The sequence below is a fragment of the Rissa tridactyla genome, chromosome 1 (genome assembly GCF_028500815.1).
Source record: "Rissa tridactyla isolate bRisTri1 chromosome 1, bRisTri1.patW.cur.20221130, whole genome shotgun sequence".
NCBI classification, from domain to species: Eukaryota; Metazoa; Chordata; class Aves; order Charadriiformes; family Laridae; genus Rissa; species Rissa tridactyla.
In genome coordinates, this window is record NC_071466.1 from 76,476,726 (window position 1) to 76,497,715 (window position 20,990).

At 42.0% G+C, this 20,990-nt stretch overlaps 1 protein-coding gene across 2 annotated transcripts in view; it reads right to left on the reverse strand.

Moving 5' to 3' along the window:
• Positions 1-1,638: 1,638 nt before the first annotated feature.
• SLC9A7 (solute carrier family 9 member A7) overlaps positions 1,639-20,990 on the reverse strand; it is an 82,899-nt gene continuing 63,547 nt past the window's right edge. For both annotated transcript variants that reach the window (XM_054196953.1, XM_054196946.1), the window contains 2 exons: positions 19,615-19,720; positions 1,639-13,738 (listed from right to left, as the gene is read on the reverse strand). In XM_054196953.1, coding sequence (XP_054052928.1) covers positions 13,490-13,738; positions 19,615-19,720 — 355 coding nt within the window. In that variant the 3' untranslated portion in view covers positions 1,639-13,489. The remainder of the gene's footprint in view (positions 13,739-19,614; positions 19,721-20,990) is intronic.

Here is a 20,990-nt window from a genome sequence, read left to right on the forward strand (position 1 = left end):
CCTACGGCTCCACAGATTCCTGCTGGGAGGAATTCCAGCTCCGAGACACTGAGCTCCCCCAGGCTGGCCCTGGAGCACTCCTCAGTGGGTGGGGGCAGAGAGTGAAACCCCTGTACTGGCTCCAGAGCAGGTGGGTGATGCCGCGTCCTCATGGCAAAAATCCCACCCTTCCGAAGAGTTAGGCTGGGCCTTTAATAAAGTTTATTTTCAAAATCATTACTATTGCATGGGAGCGGAAGGAGAAAGGGGAGAGAAGTCTCCTGTGATCTGTTACAGAACAGCTAGAATAATTTTGAGGTAGCCATTTAATTAATACAACTTTTTCATCTTCTAAGGATGCTTTGATGTGGGGAATGCAGTATAGGGTCCTACGGAATAATTCCCCTGACTTATTTCTGAATGTCTGCAGGGCTTCATCACTGCTCTGCCCGGGAAATCATCATTCCAATATCGAGTGGTTTTAAACCAGTAAAGGTAAAATCTATCAGAGGAAGGTGATAGTTACTCCTTAAGCTAAGTCAGCTGTAGTACTAGAAGCGTCCAAGCGTCAGCAGTAATTTGAATACCTGTAATAGCATAAGTGCAATCAGTACAGAGCAAAGTTTACATCCTTCGGACAGTCAGGTCTTGTAATAACTGCCAACAGGTAAAATTAGCTTCATCACTGTAATCAAGCGCTTTCATACACACATAGTATTACTGTCCAAATAAAGTGTGAACTTCTACAAGAAAAAAAATGCACAACCATTTTTCCAAATTGGCTTGAATAAAGGCCCAGGATGGACCACCTTCCTCTTTAGGAGCTTTTTTTTTTTTCTTTTTTCTTACTGCTGCCTCTGCCCCACGCAGCTATGGCATCTTTGTTGAAGCATGCAGCCATTGATAGCTTTTAGTCACCTGAGGGCAGTTTCGTTTCCATTTGATGGAAAACTTGATGGATTTGATTCCCTTCTCCTCCCTTTCTAAATACCGATCGCCAGGGTAAATCATGTTTTGTCCTGTTTATTTTTGCAGCGGGGTTTTGCCAACGTGGGCGTTACTTGTGCCTGAGGAGACTTTCTCCCACGGTCCATTAGACAAAACTGCACCTGCACACCCTGGGCTCCCCTCCCTTTCACCGCCTTAAACTGCTCAACGCTGCGGCTTCTCTGGGGTCGAAACCCAAATTCCTCCTGTGGCTGAAAAGCCCGACCCACAGATACATACAGTTGTAATCCCACTTTTTGGAGAACTCAGCTGCGCTGTGTTTCTCAAGGTCTGGGTAGTGAGGGACGCGGGTGGGAGCAGGCTGCTGGAGCTCCGTGGCTGCATCCATCCCCACAGCAGCCGGCGGCCGGTCCGGTGCCTGGGAGGATGCCGCCTGGGGCACAGCGGAGCATGCCAGGAAAGCTCTGCCTCCCAGCAAGCCCAACTCCTGTTTGACAATTTAAAACCCAGCGTCGCCACACAAGACAAACTCACGGGTACGACAGGACAGAAGCGGTTTTCTGCACGGGACGGCTCGCGTACAGTGAGAGATGAGGTGTGACTGAGCATGGAGAAGAGCCCTTTCCTCTTTTTGGTATAAAGACTAAAAGCACTGCCGGAAAGATGAGGTTGGAGATCCTAAAGAAAGACAGGCACGTTTCAGTACTGCGGTTGGTTTTGAAAATTTCACACCATAACCCAACTTTCTGTCTACAGCCGGGGCATGCGTTTAATTACTCATCTTTTCTAGAACAAAGTGTGTTTTCAAGATACCCGTATTCTTACCTCAGGTTATGCGTCCCTTTTTCAGATTGTATGTAATAATTTAGTATTTAAATACTATTTCTTGTCCCATAACAAGAGAGCAGACTTGGTTTTGTTTTAGATTTTTAATAGAGATTAATTTGAGAATTTTTTTTTCATTGATCAAATGGCTCAGAACATGTAGTGTATTTAGAAAAACTCACATTTTCAAACATTACACTACACAAAACTGAATGTAAGTCACTTTTTTCTTCTTTAAAAAAAAAAGGAAATAAAACAGTTCCTAACTTCAGAACCATACACATCTTATGTTACTTCACGTGCTTTGCAGAAATCACTTTGTCTTGGAGCGTGGATTAGTTTAGGAGGAATAATTTTTACTTTGTGAACCCACTCTTGATTAGGGAAAAGAGAAGGTAAATGGATTAACAAAATTCAGTTGCTTTGAGATTCTTGAGCTCAGTCACATCATAGGTGCGTTAATCTTGGAACAGAAGCTATGTTCGACTGATAAACACTTACGCATCCTTTATTGATTATATTTAAGAATACACAGAATGGCTGGGGGAAAGAGACAGTGTGCAGAACATCTGTGGCTCTTCAAGCAGCACTGTACTTTAATTCTGATCACCATCTCCTGTCATTATTTCCCCTCCTCCCTTGTTTGATCCAGTTCAAACATTCAGCTGATGTTAGCGTACTGAAAATTTACTGACTACCCTTAAAAAGCTTATTTTTAGAAGGAAGCTCCCACATATTTGAGGAAAACATTGCAAAAGCAAAAGAAGAATGGTTTATTTGGATTGAACAAAAAAAAAAAAAAAAAAAAGAGAACGAGTTGAAAACAACTAGGCTTAAAAGCATCAATTCTTGGGCCTCCCGACAAAAGGGGCTCTGTAGCTGTGGGCAGGAAATAGCTGTAATTTTCGTCGGTCTCAGTTTTTCAAGATAACACTTGGTAATGTTGAAGAAGTGCCCCTTTCTCATGAAGTAACCGTTCTGAACTTCACAACTTACCTGTAAAACCCGATACGCTTCTCACCCGCAGACTGACTGCAGAGCTTCCCTTCTCGACCGCAGGCTGAGCTGCAGCGCAGGGGGCAGTTTGCTGTCACCAAAAGCAGACAGAGGAACAGAGGTACCCGCGCTGCCTTGTCAGCAAGCACACGCTTTGCATCTGCGGTACGACAGTGAACGAGTAAAGTCACGCTCCCAAACGTAGAGCATCCCGTGCTCTTCAGCCAAACTTTCCATCTGGAAAGGATCAAGAACCACTTCTTTCTAAAATAACTTCTCTTTAAAACCTCATTGTTGACCAGAATGGACAACAAATACAGTCAAAACGCTACATCTCTTTAACGACGGGAGACACGGCTTCCGGTTATTTATAAGGAAGTGAGACAACAAGAATAGCGTAAGGTGGGTTTCACCTCCTTCGGCCGGAACTGTAATATTTCATGCTCAGATTTGCTGACTCTGTGGATGATACTGCACTCAGAAAATCCACAAGTGCCTCACTGCACGCAAAGTACGGCAAAACCCTCCGGCTGCGTCACTGGGAAGAGAAAGACCGTCCCTGCTCAGAAACGGCCACGCTGTGAGCAGAAGCCTTGCCAGGGATTTCATAAGCTTTCTTCAGTGTTCTCATGGAAAAAGTGCAAGGTGTGAGGGGAAATACTTATCCTGAGGTGTGAGTTTTCATTAAGCTGTAAAAGAATCCCGATGCTAACTGTTGACTGCAGTAACAAACCCATCAATTTGTACGCAACTAGCGTGGCTTTGGTGTAAAATGCCCGATAAGATAATGCAAGATAAACAAGACTGTCCACTAGTGCCTTACACCGGAATTCCCATTCTGCGTAGGCTCCACCTCTCAAAGCCACTCGCGCGTTGCTGCTGTGGACAACGCTAACGAGCAGCTTCTGCACCGACCCCTCGGCTCCCCAGCCCGGGTCTGTACCGGTACAGCAGAGGGGTTAACAGAAGGCACCCGTTTCCAGCATTCACCTCTGACTGAAAAACTCAGACTAGCTCGCTCCGCGTGCCTGTGGATGAGAAAAACCCCAGCACCTCACAGCAGCGGTACCTGCCCCAGGCCATGCTGAGGGGAAGCAACGCAACGGAACACGTCCTTAGTCCTTCCCCAACTCCTGGGGAGTTGTCGGGGAGTGCCTGAGGCAGAGGCCAGGTTTGGACTGTGTGGAGCGGCTATCGGTGCGGCTGGTCTGTCAGAAAGGCTGACTTCTGAACTTGTTAATATGCTTCTGAACTGCAAGTTTCACTATTTGCTTAGGGTAATGGCGTTGCCTCTGGTTTTGATTTGCTGCTTGACGCCAGCCTGTACCCTCTTCGTTTGTTTTAGTAACGGGTGAATCACTATTCCCTGTTCCCCTTTGCCATGCCATTTTTAATTTTACAAGACCGTACCAGATCTTCCTTTGCCATCTCTTCTGCCCAACTGAAACAGCACAGGTGTTTACTCATCACATGAAGATTGTACTTCTGGTTACCTTTTTGCCCTCCTCTCTGCCTTTTCGGGTTTTTTTAATGTCCTTTCAATGATGACCAAAGCTACGTGGGATGCTGGCGGCAGGGACACATGGGGGATTTGTAGAGCAACAGAAGGTTTGTGATTCTGGCTTCAGTTACCAACATTGTTTGACTTTTTAATCGTTCCTGCTCTCTTCTGAACACTAAGCAGAATCATTCCAAGCTCTTTCTCACAAGGAAACAGCTATTTTATAGGTGGTTGCACTTGTGCAGCTGGACGTGTTTTTGACTAAGCACTACCCCACATTTTACAGTCAACCTTGGGTTCCATAATCCTGAGTAACTGAATATCCCACACGTTTTTCTCTTTTCTACTCACTCCCTTCTCCAGATCCAGCAGCACAAACCTCTGGATGACACTGCTAGCAACTTCTCTCCCTTGTGAAAACTGGTGAAAAGATAAGGAACAGAACCAAGAATAAATGCTCAGTTATTAATCCTGATAGATTCCTTTTCCTACAGCGACTAAGACAGCATAAGGCAAGACTTCTTGCGGAAGGACTTTCCAAATGTCATCTTATAAAATTAAGTACATCATCCAGACCTCCTTTGTCTGTGTGATCACTCCTTTCTAGATTTAGAAGTTATATCTCCTCACGATCGCCGCCATATTGACATAAATATATATTTTATTTCTCCGTATAATAATGTTTACTTTTAGTCATAGCTTACAGCCCTTCTTGAAATAAAGGGATATTTGAGCAACTGTTGGATGCTCCCAGGTGGGAATGATTAAATACATTTTAAGGAAAGGAACCCCAGATCAGTTCTGTACTGTAAGAAGGGGGCTGAGTTGCTAGCTTTGCCTTGAGGAAATTGCCAGTATGAGCCCTTTTCATTTCTGAGCTGAAATATGGAGTTTATATGTCAAACCACAGTAAGTTTTGCACTACTATTAAATAGTGTTCAAGGCCAGGCTGGATGGGGCTTTGAGCAGCCTGGGCTAGTGGGAGGTGTCCCTGCCCATGGCAGGGGGTTGGAACTGGGTGATCTTTAAGCTCCCTTCCAACCCAAATCATTCTGTGATTCTGTGATAAGTAAGAAGTGATGACGTATTTCTGACTTGACCACAGATGACAAATGTGATTATTTGTTCTAGTGAAGCTAAACTCCACAAAAAGCTCCACAAAAGCTAACAACACTTCCCATTTCCCAGTGTGCTTCCCACTTCCCAGTGACTCCAAGGTTTGTGTGAAGTAAGGGAGTACTAAGAAGAAATGGAAAGATGAAGTACTTTGCTGACCTGGAACGGTAACACCACCTTCATACCTAACCTGAAACTTGCCGGCAGAGCAGGAGCTCCAAGCAGCACTAGCATTTCTTCTCTTGACAAAGGAAAGCATGGATGAAGCCTTAATCAGCACCCTCAAACAAAGCTGAAATTACCGCAGTATCTTGTCCTCGCAACTGAATGTTTAGCTAAGTATGTACAAATCAGCCATGGCAGTCAGCCCGGTAGGTGTTTCTGTTCCCCCTCCTCCACTACTACTATCCCCACGACATGGAGAGCTTTCACAGTATTTTGCTTTTTCTCTCTTCCCCACCCACTGTTGTAGCTAAAGGATAATCCCTTGCCATTTAACCTCATTGGAATACTGAGCTCCCAAACTAGGGCTCAGAGCATCTGCACGACATCCTTGCGCTTACTGCTTGAGACCAAGAAACCGAGCCCTGACACTGCAGAGAGCTGTTGTCCTTCTTAAATCCTCACAGCTTAAACTGCAAATATTGCAAAGACGGTTGCTGCTGTAGCTGTCAACACTATGAAGAGGATGTATCAGGAGATACAACAGTATCTTCCAGTTCTACTGAACCTCTTACCGCAATTACTTCAGCGTTTTTAAAGATGTTTGGTGCAGTAGCACCCAATTCCTTGCACACACAACACTATCTCTAGGAAGGAGAGGACTTAACACACGTTGCGACCCACCCCCAGCTTAAACCCATCACACCACACAGGCTTTAGGTGCTTTGATAACAAGGGAACAGAAGTTACCAACAGTTGTGGACAGACCGTCTACCATAGCAGTCTTAGTCAGGACAGCGTGATATGCTTTGGACACCAACTGCGTTTTTGTGTTTGAAGTAACCTTGAGACACCTCCTGCAACCTTCCTGACGTGCTTGTATCTTAAACGACAAGCGGGTAAGCGTTCTGAGAATGGCAAACAAATGGAAAACGGGTAAAATGCTGCTTCTTATTTTGTGCTTTACGAACAGATCAGAACTAATACACAGCAAACCCGTAGCACGCATCCTGTAACTGCAAAGGAAAGGCAAGGCAGCCTGTCTCCCTTAAAGGAAGGAAGCAAATTTGAGACATTCTGACATGGTTTACATTCTCCCTGCTCCACCGAAACCAGCTACGGGTCATATCCCTTTCTTTGCTTCCGATATCCCAAACTAAAATCAGACAAACTCACCTCAAGTGACCCCCTGTGCTGGAACCTGTTATTTCACAACGACTGTTACTGATCGGCTGTTACGATCCAGGAGAGGATCTTCTGGTGTTCTGCTTTCTGGTATTAACCTGCGTCAACATCGAGGCATTCAGCCAGGCAATTTAGGACTGAAATTCAGAATCAGACAGTGGATGATAACCTCCTTGATTAAACTAAAACCTGGAAATAAGATTCACGAATATGTTATAACAGGGAACCGCACGACCTACTTCTCCCTGCCTCTGTAATAACAACTTCAGAGGCTTCACTAGTTAAAAAAATAAATCCAATCTATTTCTCGTAGCCTAAAGTTAAGTATTTTAACATTGCAGCAAAACCCTTTTAAATTGAGCATTCACTTTCTCTGAGGGAATGCAAATCTGTTTTTTTCCAAATGAAAGTGGGAAAGTGACCTTTCAGTGCAGTATTTCAAATTATTACTATCTAATTAACCAAATTTGCATAAACTGGCTATGTAACACAGCTCTGACACTGTGCTCAGACGCAAAAATTGAGTCTGACCATTCGGCCCCGCTCCCTTTTTAAAATACGTACTAAATGTGTTTATATGGGATACTTTCAAGCTCCAAAATGTTAAAAAAAAAAAATGCAGGAAATCAGGGGCATCAGAAAAGCAAATTAAAAAACATTATGTTAACAAAAGCTAGAACTAACCCAAATGTTTTTAATTGCCCTAGGACAAAGACCGCTGCTCCTTTGCACGCAGCAGGACAAACCCTTTCTGGCTCTGTACTACTGTACGCGAACCTGGGAGAGGCACCGGCTTGATCCACAGCAGCATAACCAGGCATTCAAAAAGCCAGGGCTTCTCTTCCTCCCTGCTGACGCCTTCCTACACCACCAAGTTCCCCGACGTAGACAGTGCAGGCAACCAATGAAGTCCTTTATTCCGGTATAAATTATTATGATCTGTCTCTCCCAGGCAAGTTTCAGTCCCTAAATAAAGCTTCAAACCCCGTTTTGGTCTGCAAGTCCACGTAAGGTGGAGCAAAACAGACTGTGATCAAGAAAGTAGCATAGGATAAAGGTGTCTTGCATAAAGCATCCAAACCAGATAGATCATTTTATTACCTGAAAATCCAAACCGATTCTAGGACTTTTATCGCAACTGTTTAATCTCCATAGCAAAAGCTTGTATAAATTGCCGGTATCAAATTAAGATACGGAATTTCGTTCGAGTCTGCAACACAGATTCAAACAGGATTGGCCAAACATTTACAGCCTGTTTGTATGTATGCATGTTGTAAGGCACCTCCATATTTATCAGACTAACGTTGCCCTCGAACTACTTTCAGAATTACTAAAGGCTTTTTACATTCACGAAAACATAGTAACGATGTGAGATTGTATTTTTTTTTTTTAGCAATTGTTCAAAGTTACTCGCCTTGCTCTGGAGTAGAAGCAAGTCAGTGCTTCTGAGTGAAAGACTTTTGTTTTGTGATCAATTAGGATGTGGGTAGTTTAATTACTTTTGCATTATCCCATTGCCCTTGTTTTAGCATAAGGTATGCAGGAGTCCAGGTAACTTTTCAGCTTTTAGGACTGCAAGATTAAGAGTAGCAGCTGTTTACAGTGCTGTTTCCACAGTAAAGCTGCCTGTTTAAGCCATTTCCTGGCTTTGTAATTCACTATTTCCTCCCCACTTTCCTTCTCTTTCACTTTGCAGGCTCATTTCTAGTGGAAGTTATTTTTCAGAAGGGCACTCCCAAAAATCCCAGGCCAAGAAGTATCTGTGGTTTCTCACTCTGCAGCATTAAACTCTCCTGCCCAAACTTGGGAAGGAAGACCTTCCTCCTGCGCAGCAAATAAGGTTTGCACGGGCTGCTCCTTACAAAGAGCGTTTTTCAAGCTAGGGACGTTTAAAATTGTTATTCGACATGTTTTTCCCTCAAGAATGCGTTCAAACTACTTAGCAGCTCTGTCCTACTTTCTGTGACTCTGATTATGACCGAGATGGTATATACCCCAAACCGACTATGTACAGGCAGCTTTCCTGCTGGATGGTCTGTGCCTCCTGGTCATGGTTTATCCTCCCTTGCTTCTAAGTTTCAGCGGGTCAGGAGTTCAGTATTTTGGAGAGGAATAGTCCCTGTTGATGCATCTGTGAGTCCTCTGGTTTCTCCCCCCAAAAGGTCCTCCCGTCACCCGCATCTTAAAGAAAAGCACATGAAGTTGAGGCTTCTGGTTACTCAAATTCCATTCCCACACTTGTGCAGAAACAGAGACCACGCCTGCCAAGGCTGAGGTCAAGCGTGTTATTCCTCTGAGCTACTTCAAACAGAGTTAAAAGAAACAGTGAACCTTCCTTTGAAAAGCATGCGAAGCATATTAGTTTCCAGGGTCTTACTATTCAGAATTAGACTCAAAGAAGCTCCTCTGACCAATACCGTCGGAAGAGCGACTGCAGTTCAAGTTAAATTGAACTTACACAAGAAGGACCGTGCTTTCCATGCCCATCAACAAATTGTCTCACTGATTATAAAAGATTAAAGTCACAGGATCTAGCCTCCTAGTTATTATAAGCTGCTCATGCTAGCTATTGAGGTTATTAGACTTCCTACTGTGAGGCCTTTCCCTCCCCCTAGAAGTAAAACATAGTAGTTCTCATAGTGGTAGTAGCAGACATCATTTTAACCTTTGATACGCGCTTGCTTCAGATCAGCTCTTTAGACGTTCAACCAAAAAAACTTAGATTTTTTTTTTCCCCCTCCAGTTCAAATTTCTGCAGTTCTTTCCCCAAAGGCAATTCCTTCAGTGTAAAAAAAAAAAAAAAAAGAAAAAAAAAATCGTTTTTGCTCTTTCATAGGTCAAAAAACTTGCATCCTTGAAACAGGGCCAGGCTTGGTCAAGTACCAAGTATGTGATACTTTACCCTTGTTCAGTCCTTATCAGAAAAGGTAGCTTACACTGTTCCCTTCCTCTGCATAGCAGACACGTAACGTACAGCATAAACACACTTGTCATAGCATTCATCCTTTCTGATAACTCAAGATAAGAACACGAGAGCTCGTGCCGAAGCCAATGGAAACAGCGCTTTGAACACCTCTCACAAAAAGCACCCTGAAAAAAATCCAGTGTTACGCCCGTGTTTGTAGGGAGGCTGCCACGGTGCTGCTCTTAACAGTCACAGGGCCTGCTCACAGCTACTCAGCGTTAACTGATAAACTGCCTGTAATCCCATGGAAATTCACAGAATTTGCTCTTTTGCACAAAACGTGCAATATTGTACAAGTGACTCAAAACACAATCATTTCTCACACACACTGAACGAACTAGCAAGCAAAGCACAAAAATGCCAGCTTTCTAGATTTTTTTTTTTTGTGTGTTCTTCCAAACGTAATTGCCCCCCAAAGGGTGAAGATGAATAGAGAGGAGAGGTTAGATGGCTTCTTAATCTGTTTAAATATAATGTTCGTGTACTACTTGGGAATTGCTGTGGCCTTTAACACAAGTAAATCGGAAAGATATTTTTGCATGGGAATTCAAGCAACTGCAAAACAGTCTTGCCTTACTGTCAGTACTCGCTTCTACAAAACACTGAAATAAGATTAGGGACGACTTTTTTCCTTCTCCAGGGACTGAAGTTCGCAGATTCCTCGGCAACTTCAGGTGAAGATTTTCAGCAGTAAGTTGACGACGCAGCAAACAAAAATCTACAAGGAGAAATCACCCAGCCCCAAGTACCAGGGCAGCCCTGTAAGCTGCAACATCCTACGCTAGTAGAGCAATACTTCTTGCACTGAAGACCATCATCTTACAGGTTTTCTTTTTCAATTTGAAGAGGATACTAGTACGTATCGATTGCTGTTCATTACAACCTTAAGCTGTGTTTTTCTATTCAAAACCTCACACCAAGTTTATAAGAAAATACACATTTGCCGGTACGGTTCGGTCAAGTTCTTGCCAGCTCAGGATCTTGCTGGATAGGAATTGAGCGTATTAAACTACTCTTTCAAAAGAATATACACAAGAAAAAAGGATCTGTTAGAGAGTGTTTCAGGACAAGGAGGGTTGGTTTTGTTTTTCCCATTTTCTCAGTAAAAGAGGCCCTTGGCAATTTGGTACAAGGATCAGTGTCCGGTGTAAGAAGAGGCTAGATGTTTTAGCGTATGTTTTGACAACAGTGAAGTCCAATTTTGGAAGAAGAGATAAAATGAAAAATAGATAAAAATCAAGGAATAAAATTCATTGTTGTAATATATGAATAAAAATGAAACTTGTGTATACAGGCCTCTCCTCACCATGTTGGGTAAGCGTTTAAGTAATTTTTGAATATAAAGTTAGACTATTAGATTCCTCACCTCTCACCAATGATGCAGCTAGTTTGGCTGCTCTTTCACAACCACATTTTGGGCTTACTGGTGGACTTCATTCAATTGTATACCTTTGCTGGGGGAACTAAAAACACAGACAAAGAAGCATCTGCACAGGGATGGTTTATTGATCCTTTCAAGAGATTCAGCCTTCCTGAGGAAGCTAATGAAACAGAATTTCTACTTCCAAAATCCGTACCTAATCTTTCTTCCAGAGAACAGATCTCTCTCTGCATAAAGCTCTGTTTTTCAGCCAAAGTGATTTGGTAAGATTCAGCTTCAAGCTGCACGTAGAGATTTGCCTCACTGTGTTAAGTCCATTTATTTTGTGTAAATTGCACTGTCTCAACCCAAAATTTGGTACGTATGACTCAGCCAATAATTCCTAATTGTTGTAGAAGTCTCAAGTCCTCACTCAGCATTGACAGCTGAGGTCTGAAAGACTTGTCCAAAATGAAGGCAATTGGTTTCGCAATTTAGGAGGAAACTACTTTTCCTACTGCCAGAGCACTTAAATAAAGAAAACAAAAAACCAAGCCATGTAAACAGTATAATTAGCATGGACATTGTTATCTGCTTTGTCTTCCTTGAAAGCAGAGGAAAACCAAAAAGGAGTTGTTCTGCTCAGAGAGCTTCATCAGGGTTTGTTACTCTTCACCATTTAAGAACAGAGCTCAGATTGTGTTGCTCTTTCAGTTTTTCCACAAAAAAGCTTCTGGTTTCCTCGTGTCTCTTAATAATGTCAGCCAGTCATTACAGATCAATGCCCTTTACAAACTTACATGGGAGGGACAGACAAGGAGGTAGATCACTCGTTAGAGAACACATTTGAAAGAAAGCAGACTAGACAATAGGACTGCAATGTTTCTCTGCAGCAGTAAGTTCTCGTACTGAAGTTAGCCCATTAAGTTTAATAGTTAAGGAAAAACAGAGTGGGTATTTACTCACACACAATTTTATGAGAGGAACAACTGAAATGGAAGCAAGAAAAACCACACTTTTTAGACAAACTGGTATTACAACACATTAGGGGGCCACAGAACTCTTTAAAAAAATAAACCTTTTGAGACATGAGAATGAAGTCACGTTTCAGCATGCTTTGAATAGCTGAACTGCTCTTGGAAGTGTAAGTTCTTCAGCTATTGGCAGAGACAATGATACCTCCTCATACGGAAATTAAAAAGCATTTAGCGATAAGTTAAAGCTAGCCTACGTGTAAGTGGGCTAAATACTAGGCAAAGATTTTTCCCTTTTCACATTTAAGATGATACTACAGTTCATCACTTCTGTAGATTATATGTTGTTGTGCAATGCCCCACAGAGGTTTCACATCTACTCCGCAAAAGAGAACAACAGTAAACACCTTTTTTTTTTTTAGGATAGTCACAAATGGCAAAGCCAGTAGTATTTGTTTGTCTGTTTAATTAGATGTTTGCTGTTTGTCACACATAAGAACTGTAAGCAGAGTCCATGGATTCTTCTGAGCAATATGAAACCTCATGGTTCCATGCAAGTTCAACACTGCCTCTCTCTCTCTCTCTTTCTCTCCTCTCCTCTTTTCCCCCTCCTCCTCTTATCTGCTGTTTTCCCCAGCCCAAGATACTTTTCCAACTATCTTCATCCCGTTTTAAGAACCTTAAGGGAGAGAAAGTTTTACCTCATGATTTCTACCCAAGAGCGCCTGGCTCCGGGCTTGTGTCGGGTCAGGTACATCATAGACCACAGGAAGCTGGATGCTTTTCTTTTGAGGCACTGTAAGTTAGGCTAATAGTAATAGTCAAGTTGCCCAAAGCTAAAGGGAGAAGTGGCTCTCATTGCCTTCCTATTTAAACACATGGCCAGTGAAGAAATCTTCTTTTCCCTTTTTTCCCTGAAATACACGAAATAAGCTTGCAGTAACAGGTTCCCCACAGAGTCCTGCATTCGTGCACCTGTAGTCCTGATGTACACTGCCCCGTCTTACTTGACAGTTTCCTCAGCCTCATGAGAGAAGTTAACAATGGATCTCTCCACATTCAGAAACACACACGTCCTTTTTTATCTCCTAATAATTATCATGTTTATGTTTCTTCTTCCACATTCCCAAGCTAAGCCAAGACAAGCTCAGTTCTATGCCAATGTTTTCATGTACCTCTCTTCAGAGAGAGCTGCTGCAGCTGAACCAGACAATTGCAGCATGCTAGTTATACTTGGATTCAATATGCGGTTGAAAAGAAGGGAATGACCAGTTTTCTCATTCGTCTGCTTTCAGACATTTAGAAAACCCCACTGTCAGCATCTTGAGTAAAAAATAGGTGGCATCTTCAGACCCTAGTAAAACCACTTACACATGTTAACTTGTTTAAATAAACATCCCCACCTCAAGTGACACAGTGGCCTGCAGTCTTCCTTGATCCCTCCACAGAGCAAGAGTTATTTTTTACTGAGTCATTAATCATGCATTGTCTTCCAGAGGAAATACAAGCCGGGTACCCCTGCTTGTAACTTCATGATCTGCTGCTCCCAAATCGCGTTCCAGTGCTTCCTCTGAACTACTTTTTGTTCTCCTGCCGTCAAGGCTAGTGGTAGCTGTATGGGGGCCAGAAGAACCGTTTGCAGTTATTGTTGTATCACCGTATGTCACAGTAAGGTCACCATCATTCAGAATAAAATCAGAATCCTCTTCTCTAAGCTGTTCTTGATTCTAGGGGGGGAAAAAAAAAAAAAAGAAGAAAAACCTTTTTACAGTTCACAAAATCTAGCCTTTGCCAAGAAGGTAACTGCACAGAAGAGTTTACCTACGTGTCAATGCAGAAGCAGTAAGCGGTAAAGTTCCACCTTAAGAAATGTTAAAAATAACCTTGAACCCAGTGTTTGCAAATCAGCTTACTGCTCCCTGTATAACTGCTGCTGTTGTGGAGAGATGAGGGGGAGCTGGATCCAAGAACTAGATTATGAAACAGGTAACTAGGGATTTAATAGCACTGGAAGTTTACCAGGAGTACAGGAGAGAAGAGCAGTACACTGGTTTTGGCACAACAATTTAGAAGGCAGTACAGGAAAAAGACTGGAGACCAAGCACAATTAAGTCGCTCCAGATACAAAGTCAGAGTTGCATCTGTTGCTAATTAGTCAAGTTCATTAAGTAAGAGACTCATGCAAACTGGTAAGAACTCACTGGCTTCAAATTCTTTATATTCAAAGCTTCCTCAACAAATTTCTGTTATAGATCGAAAACTAACCACACTCTTTTAAACTATTTGCTTACTCTTACCTGGTACTAAATAGAGAATTACTTGACCTAGTTGTTTGGAAGTATGGCTAGCTCCTGAGCCATAAAAGTACAAAACACTGATACAAGAAAGTGCTTGCTTCATAGTTTTGTAACTCATTCTGATACCTTTTGTTTTCAAAATCATTTAAGAAAGCATCTCACAAAACCCCGCGAATTTATTTTGGCAAAGATGGAATGAAATATACCGTCAGAGACTAGAAATTGCTAAAATGTAACAGAACACTCAATTTCTCTACACAGCATAATACAATAGCAAGCAATTGTACCACGTTTCGCTCCTGTTTAACATGTTCTTGGTAAAAGGCACAACAGCTGAATTGGTCAGAAAATGAGGCTTCCTTGTATTTGAAGAAAATTCTATCAGTACTATAAGCTTGCCTTCTTACAGCTGAAAACAATTATTTTCCCACGTGAATAGCTCCATACTGCTTAGCGAGAGTTGAAATCTAAGTGAGCGTATTGCCGTTCTCCTCATTAGGCTGGACACCAATCAGGCTACATTCTCAAAATACATAATTTTCTTTCACTTTGGCAAAGGAAGGAGGGCACGGGCTATGCGAGATAGGATCCCTGTGATCAGCCGGACTAGAACGCCCTACCTGTATTGCAGAACAGGAATGCAGGGCGCTTCGGACTGAAAATGCTGATTAACCTATCCATGATGAAAAACGCAGTGCTTGGCTAAATAAAACTTCTTGGGAAAGGTTCTTGTCATTATTTCAGAATGATTAAAAAAAAAAAAGAGGCAGCAGAAGCCTCTGGATGATACAGAATATTTAACTAATGAGGACTGGAAGAGGCGTCAGGAGTTTACTAAAACCAGCGAAAGAAATGGTGCAGTTCAGTGTTGGGTGCAAGACAAGCCCTACATAGAATGGATGTTAATTTCTCAGAACCTCCGTGGCACCCAAATTTATCATTGCTTATTAGAGACAGAGTTAGTGTGATAGAGAGCACTGTTCTCAAAGAGCAAATACCGTTTAGGACACTTGCTTTCTTTGATTGCAAAGAAAACACTGAACTACTGTCACTATCTTAAAAAGAAACAAGGCAGAAATTAAAGGGTTCAGCTGGAGTTGGCAGAAACAACCTTGACAAGCTTTCCATTGCAAAAAAGTGAAAGTCTAAGGGACAAGACCAAGATGATTAAAAAGGGTACACAAAATAATCGGCTGTTTAAGAAAATCTGATGTCCCTATATACTCTGTTTTTGAAGAAGAGGCATTCAAATAAAGATGAAAAGCAGTAAAACAAGTAAGCAGCAGGCAGTTTGTGACTGTTGACTGGTTATGTTTTAAGAACTCAAAGAAGCTGAGAAGCTCTACCACAAGTTGCCTTTCATGGTGTTTGCCCCTGGAGAAGCACCAAGGGGGGGCCGTCAGGGCTAACAGGGCACCGGGAGGTGTTGCCATACCAGGGCCGCGCATGAAGCGGCTGCAGGAAGCTCCTAGAGCATCTCCACAATGCTATTTAACAGCGAATCCTTGCAGCCACCTGTCAGATAAGAAACTGGTAAGAACACACACTACACTTGAGCTTCCCCAAAAGGCTGAAAAGCTCTTGGAAGCACGATACCGAAAGGAGAAGGCCACAGGCTTTATACTATATGGCAAGTCCTAACTCAGTCTTTGCTGGTTTGTTGCAAGCTACACTTACATGTATGTAAACACGATTCGTTCCAGAGAAAACACTGAGCTTTCTCTCAACATAGTGAACAAACATTGCCTTGTACGAACCAAGTTCCACTTATTTATTTCACTTCTGAATAGCACCGCAAGCAGCAGGCAATTTATTCCATATATTTCCCCAGAGAACATCCATGAACAATCCCATGTAGTATACGGATTTGCTATGTTTGCAAGCAAAGAGGATGGGTGAATAAACCTACTGTGCTTCATGCAGCATTAACAATTCTTTCAAGAAAGACAGGAAACGTATCCAAGTCGATCCCTAGAGACTTGAAATTCCTCCAAGAATAACCCTAAACTGGCCTCTGCAATCCCCTACAGTTCTGTAGGAGTAGCTTCAATTCACTCAAAAAGCATAGGTCTGAACTTCGCTACTTAAACTGACAAATTAGAATAGCTAAGTACCTAAATCCAAAACCCTACAAAAGCCTGAATTTTGCTTTGATGTGCTGACCATAACCCTGAGGGACCTCACAGCTTTGCCCCATTTGTGGTAAAATCTGCTCATGCTCCTAAGAATGCGTGCTGGCGACGTTAAAACGGCTAAAGCTTATTTAGAGTTACTGTTTACAAAGCCAGTCTTTATTGCTTCCTAAGGCAGTGCAAAAAGAAGAAGCATATGCAAAGTACGCCACACATGGAAAGCGCTGGTAGCCACCACGTACGCTGCTGGAGCTGAATCCAGCGCAGGCATCGTGGATGACAAAACTTGCATCAGAAGTTACTTATCTTGTGGCTCCACACAAAAACATCAAGTCGTATCCATGCAAAGTATGTTACAATTTCAATCTGATGCCCCGCTTGGAGTTTCTCTACTCAGCTGAGTTCAAATTCATCAAGGAAACTAAACAATTTTTGCTTTGAAGTTAGAACCACTAACAAAGTGGAGGGGGGAGGCACGGCTGAACAGTTTTCTTACCAATTTTGGGAGTAACCTTCTCCAAGACTTATGTAGACTGCAAATGGAGTTTCTTTACTGGGTTTGCATATTTCGAAAAATAATTCTGTTCCCTCTGCTTTCATACCAAGTTCTCACACTGTGTATGGTGCAAGAACTAAACTTTCAAAAAAAAAAAAAGAAAGGGGTGGGAGAGTGTGTAAGACACAAAATACACCCCTGAACAAAGCAAGCAAATGAAAAAAAAAATAAAATCACCAGGAGTACTTCATCAGGAAGAGCAGGTGATAATGCAGATTATTCTTCCAAACGGGATAAATGGTCTAGGAAACAGAGAATTCCTAAAAGTTTCAAAGGACATGTCAAAAGGGAAGAAAAAAAAAAAGTGACCTACATTAGTTAGGGATAAATTGGAAAGCCCTGCCAAATGGTTGTGCACTGAAGATAACACCAGGGGAGAAAAATAGCAATGAATTTTTGAAAATTATAATTTTAAACACTGCCTACAGCAACCTTTCATGCTTTTGAGTTCCAACTTGGATTCTGTTTGGGTGGGAAACACCTAACGGTGAGCCTAGTGGCACAGTCTTAAAGCAGTGGGAGAACACCAGCAAGGAATAATAGTGACAGCTCTGGAAAAAATCCACTGTACTTCACCCCTGTGTGCTGACTCAGACCTTTGCATGTGCACCATGCAAACTCCAGCTTAGAGGGCATGATCTCATACTTAGGAATAGGTTGTACGTGGGCCATGTAATTAGATTATTTGACTTTCAAACTTTAAAACCCCCCTTGCATCTAATTAAAAATATGTACTCCCACTCACGGAAGTGAAAATGAATTTTAAATAAGTTGTAATAAAGTCAGAGGAAAAAAAATAGCTGAAAACAATCCACAAATAAACAGTTAGTATAGCCACATACTTGTATGCTTTCTTCTCTATGTAGATGTCATAACTGCTCAGACATACACCTGAACGAGATCTAGGATTTACTACCACTTTTTGAAACACATTTTCTAGTTACGTTACATTCTGTTGAATATTCCCAGACATTTTTGCTTGTTTAATTCAAAGTCTTCAGTCTTTAATTCTCTCAGATGTATCATTAAATTTTCTTGGAAATACCTCACAAAAGCACAACTATTCCAAGCAGATTCTGTCCCCCTCCAAGACACGGTGCTCTCAGTCACTTCACCTGAACTTAATAGGGAAGCAAAAAGATTCCACAGCCTTTTAGCCAGTAATAAAAATCATGTAGTCAAGTCCTATAGCAAAGCCAGCCATGCAAAGAAATGAAAATAATAAAGCAACTGCAGAGTTTCAAAATCTTGAAAAGACACTATAAATAAAATCTCAAAATTATATTCTTCAAGTTAACGCAGCAATGCACCAAAATAGGAACAAGAAGACACAATACAATGTGAAGGTTCCACATTATACACCTTAACAAAGCATGCAGCCTTATAAGCATTTTTAATGATGAAGTTAACATCCCAAAAGCGAGAGTGTGTGTGTGTCACAGAAGCAATCCACTTAAAGAATAAGTTTCGACATGCAGTAGTAGCTAAGAATGAGGAGTAAAGGGGGGGGGGGGGGGGGAAAGAGCTCAACTGTTAGAGAAAGTGAAAGCCAAAGCTTGCATGTTCATTCTGGTTAGATTCTCAGTTACTGGATAACTAATCTTACAAGATCATACACAGATAGACACATGGGCAACACACAAGTAGGCTAATCAGGCTGATGGATGCCTTCCAGCCTAGATCTGTTTTAAGATCTCCAGTGGCACTGCAAAGACGGGAACAAGGCCAATTTCTTGCATTACTAATAGCTCCAAATAAGCAGCAGACATTTCAAATTTCTTTGAAGTGTTACTATCAGGTAAAAGTGAGATGCTAATGATACCAGGAAGAGATGCAGGGAAATGTTTCAAAGTTGCAAGTGGAATTCATAACTTTCTAGGAAAAAATTAATAGAAGTCTGGTCTGAGACTACTTGAACATAGCAGAGATGTTACCATTCCAGAGAACCTGCAAATGGAAGTGATCCGATATAGCACTACGGTTTTAGTTACAATCAGGTCATAAAAAGTTGTAGATTTCAGAGGCACTGTACAGATAGGAGTGACATGTATCAAAATCCTGCAAGAGTAATAGGAGAATGAAGCATTAATTATTGCAAGACATGGCTGTAAAGACAGTAGTGATCTGCTAGACTGAGATAAGTAACTGATCAATGATTTCTGAAATGTGATCTCAAATTTCACAGAGGAAACAATGAAGGGAAGCTCTACCAGATTTCTTTCTGGCATGGGTAAATACGTCAGCGTCTTCTCTGAAGGAAACCACAACACAACCACAACAGTAACAGAAAAAGAATCTTGTGCAAAAGTCTTGGGAAGGGACTGAATATTTTGAAGTGATTCACTGAACTAGTTTATTGACTAGGCCTGTAATTTTCCAATATCCTTAAACGTTATTTTTTTAATGTAGTATTTGACAATAAAATCATCTCCGATTTCTCCTAACAGAAGCTGTTGCCCCAGGGGAGAGTATCTCAAATCTTTTCTGCCTAGGACAAACCAGCACTTTCTCGCAATATGTACATCATACTCACCTTTTGCCTAAAAAGAAAAACACTGGTTTGCTGAAGTTAAATAAATAAAAACCAGAACACAGAAGTATTGAGTCATTCTACTTACATCGTAAACCTGGGGACTTGTCAGACAGCGGGCTATCAGGCCACACCAGCTGGGTAGAGTTGTGGTTAACGGAGGGCCACTGTGAGTGAGAATGGGTTTTAAATAACTTAAATAGTTAAGGAAAACACATTGGTGCTTGAAAACCACTATTGAAAATAAAGAGACAGTTGTACATAAATGTGGTTCTATGTTTGATCTATGTGCTGCTCAATAATTGTATATAAACATCCATTGAAAAAAAAACCCCCTGCATTTGTAAACAAGTAAATGAAAAACATCTCCTCCCAACATTTTTCCCTTGATCCTTTTGAGAGCAGTTTCTTTACCCACGCACTTACGGCAGGGGGAACTAGCTACCTCTCTTCTTAAAGTTTCAAGCAGTTGTGATGTTTCCAGCTTTGGGGCTCTCTGTAGCCAAAAGCAGCAACCAGAGTCTGCTCTGCAGATGGGAGGTAACAAGGTGGCACACCTATGTGGCTTAACACAGGGAAATAAATAAATACTGTCCATCTAACGTCCTCCAAGCAACGCAGCCACCTGAACTGGTCCACTGCTAGCTGGTCACTGAGCCACAGAGATGGAACCAGAGATCTTCCTCTGGTAAGGCTCAAAGACATCTCTGCAGCACCCGTTTACATACCACACACAGCCTCAGAGAGGCAAAGGGAAAACTGTATGGCAAGAACCATGTAACACAGTGTGGAAGGAAAGCATCTACCCAGGCAATGCCACCTGGATTATGCTGAGGGGGCACATGGGTGGAAAAGGAAGGTGTCTTTACACCTCTCCTCAGAGGTCTGCTCTCAGGTAAATCCATATTTGTTCACACTAGTACTCCAGACTGATGATATGCCAGAGGAAATGCTCAGGAGTCAAAAAAGGTGTCCCTGCTACAGAGCAGCATGCTGATCTCGACTCGCACAAGAGCAGAGCTCAAGAGGAAAGTGCTAAGATTTCCAAACATTGGCTGAAATCAGGATCAGGAAGTTTTTTTGGTTTTGTTGTTTGGGGTTTGGTGGGGGGTTTTTTTGGTGTTTTTTTTTTTTTTTTAAAGTCAGTCTGATTACTTTATATGTAAATATATATTGCACGTATTCTAGCTACTTTCTCAGGCCTCTAAGCACAGAGAGAATCAAATCCACTTGTGAAATATAAGATGGTTTCCCTGTTGCTACCAACAGATCAGGTGCTGGGGGGGGAAGAGAGAGTTAAAAAAAAAAAAAAAAAGGGAGGCTTTTTTTTAGCAGAAATGTATCCCTCCCCTTCAGCAGAGCCTGGTATAGCATGTTTACTTGAGCATATAATGGTGTGATTATGCCACTGCAGAGTTATATTTCCTCCCTCCCACCCCTGGTCACAGTGTGGCTACACCCAGC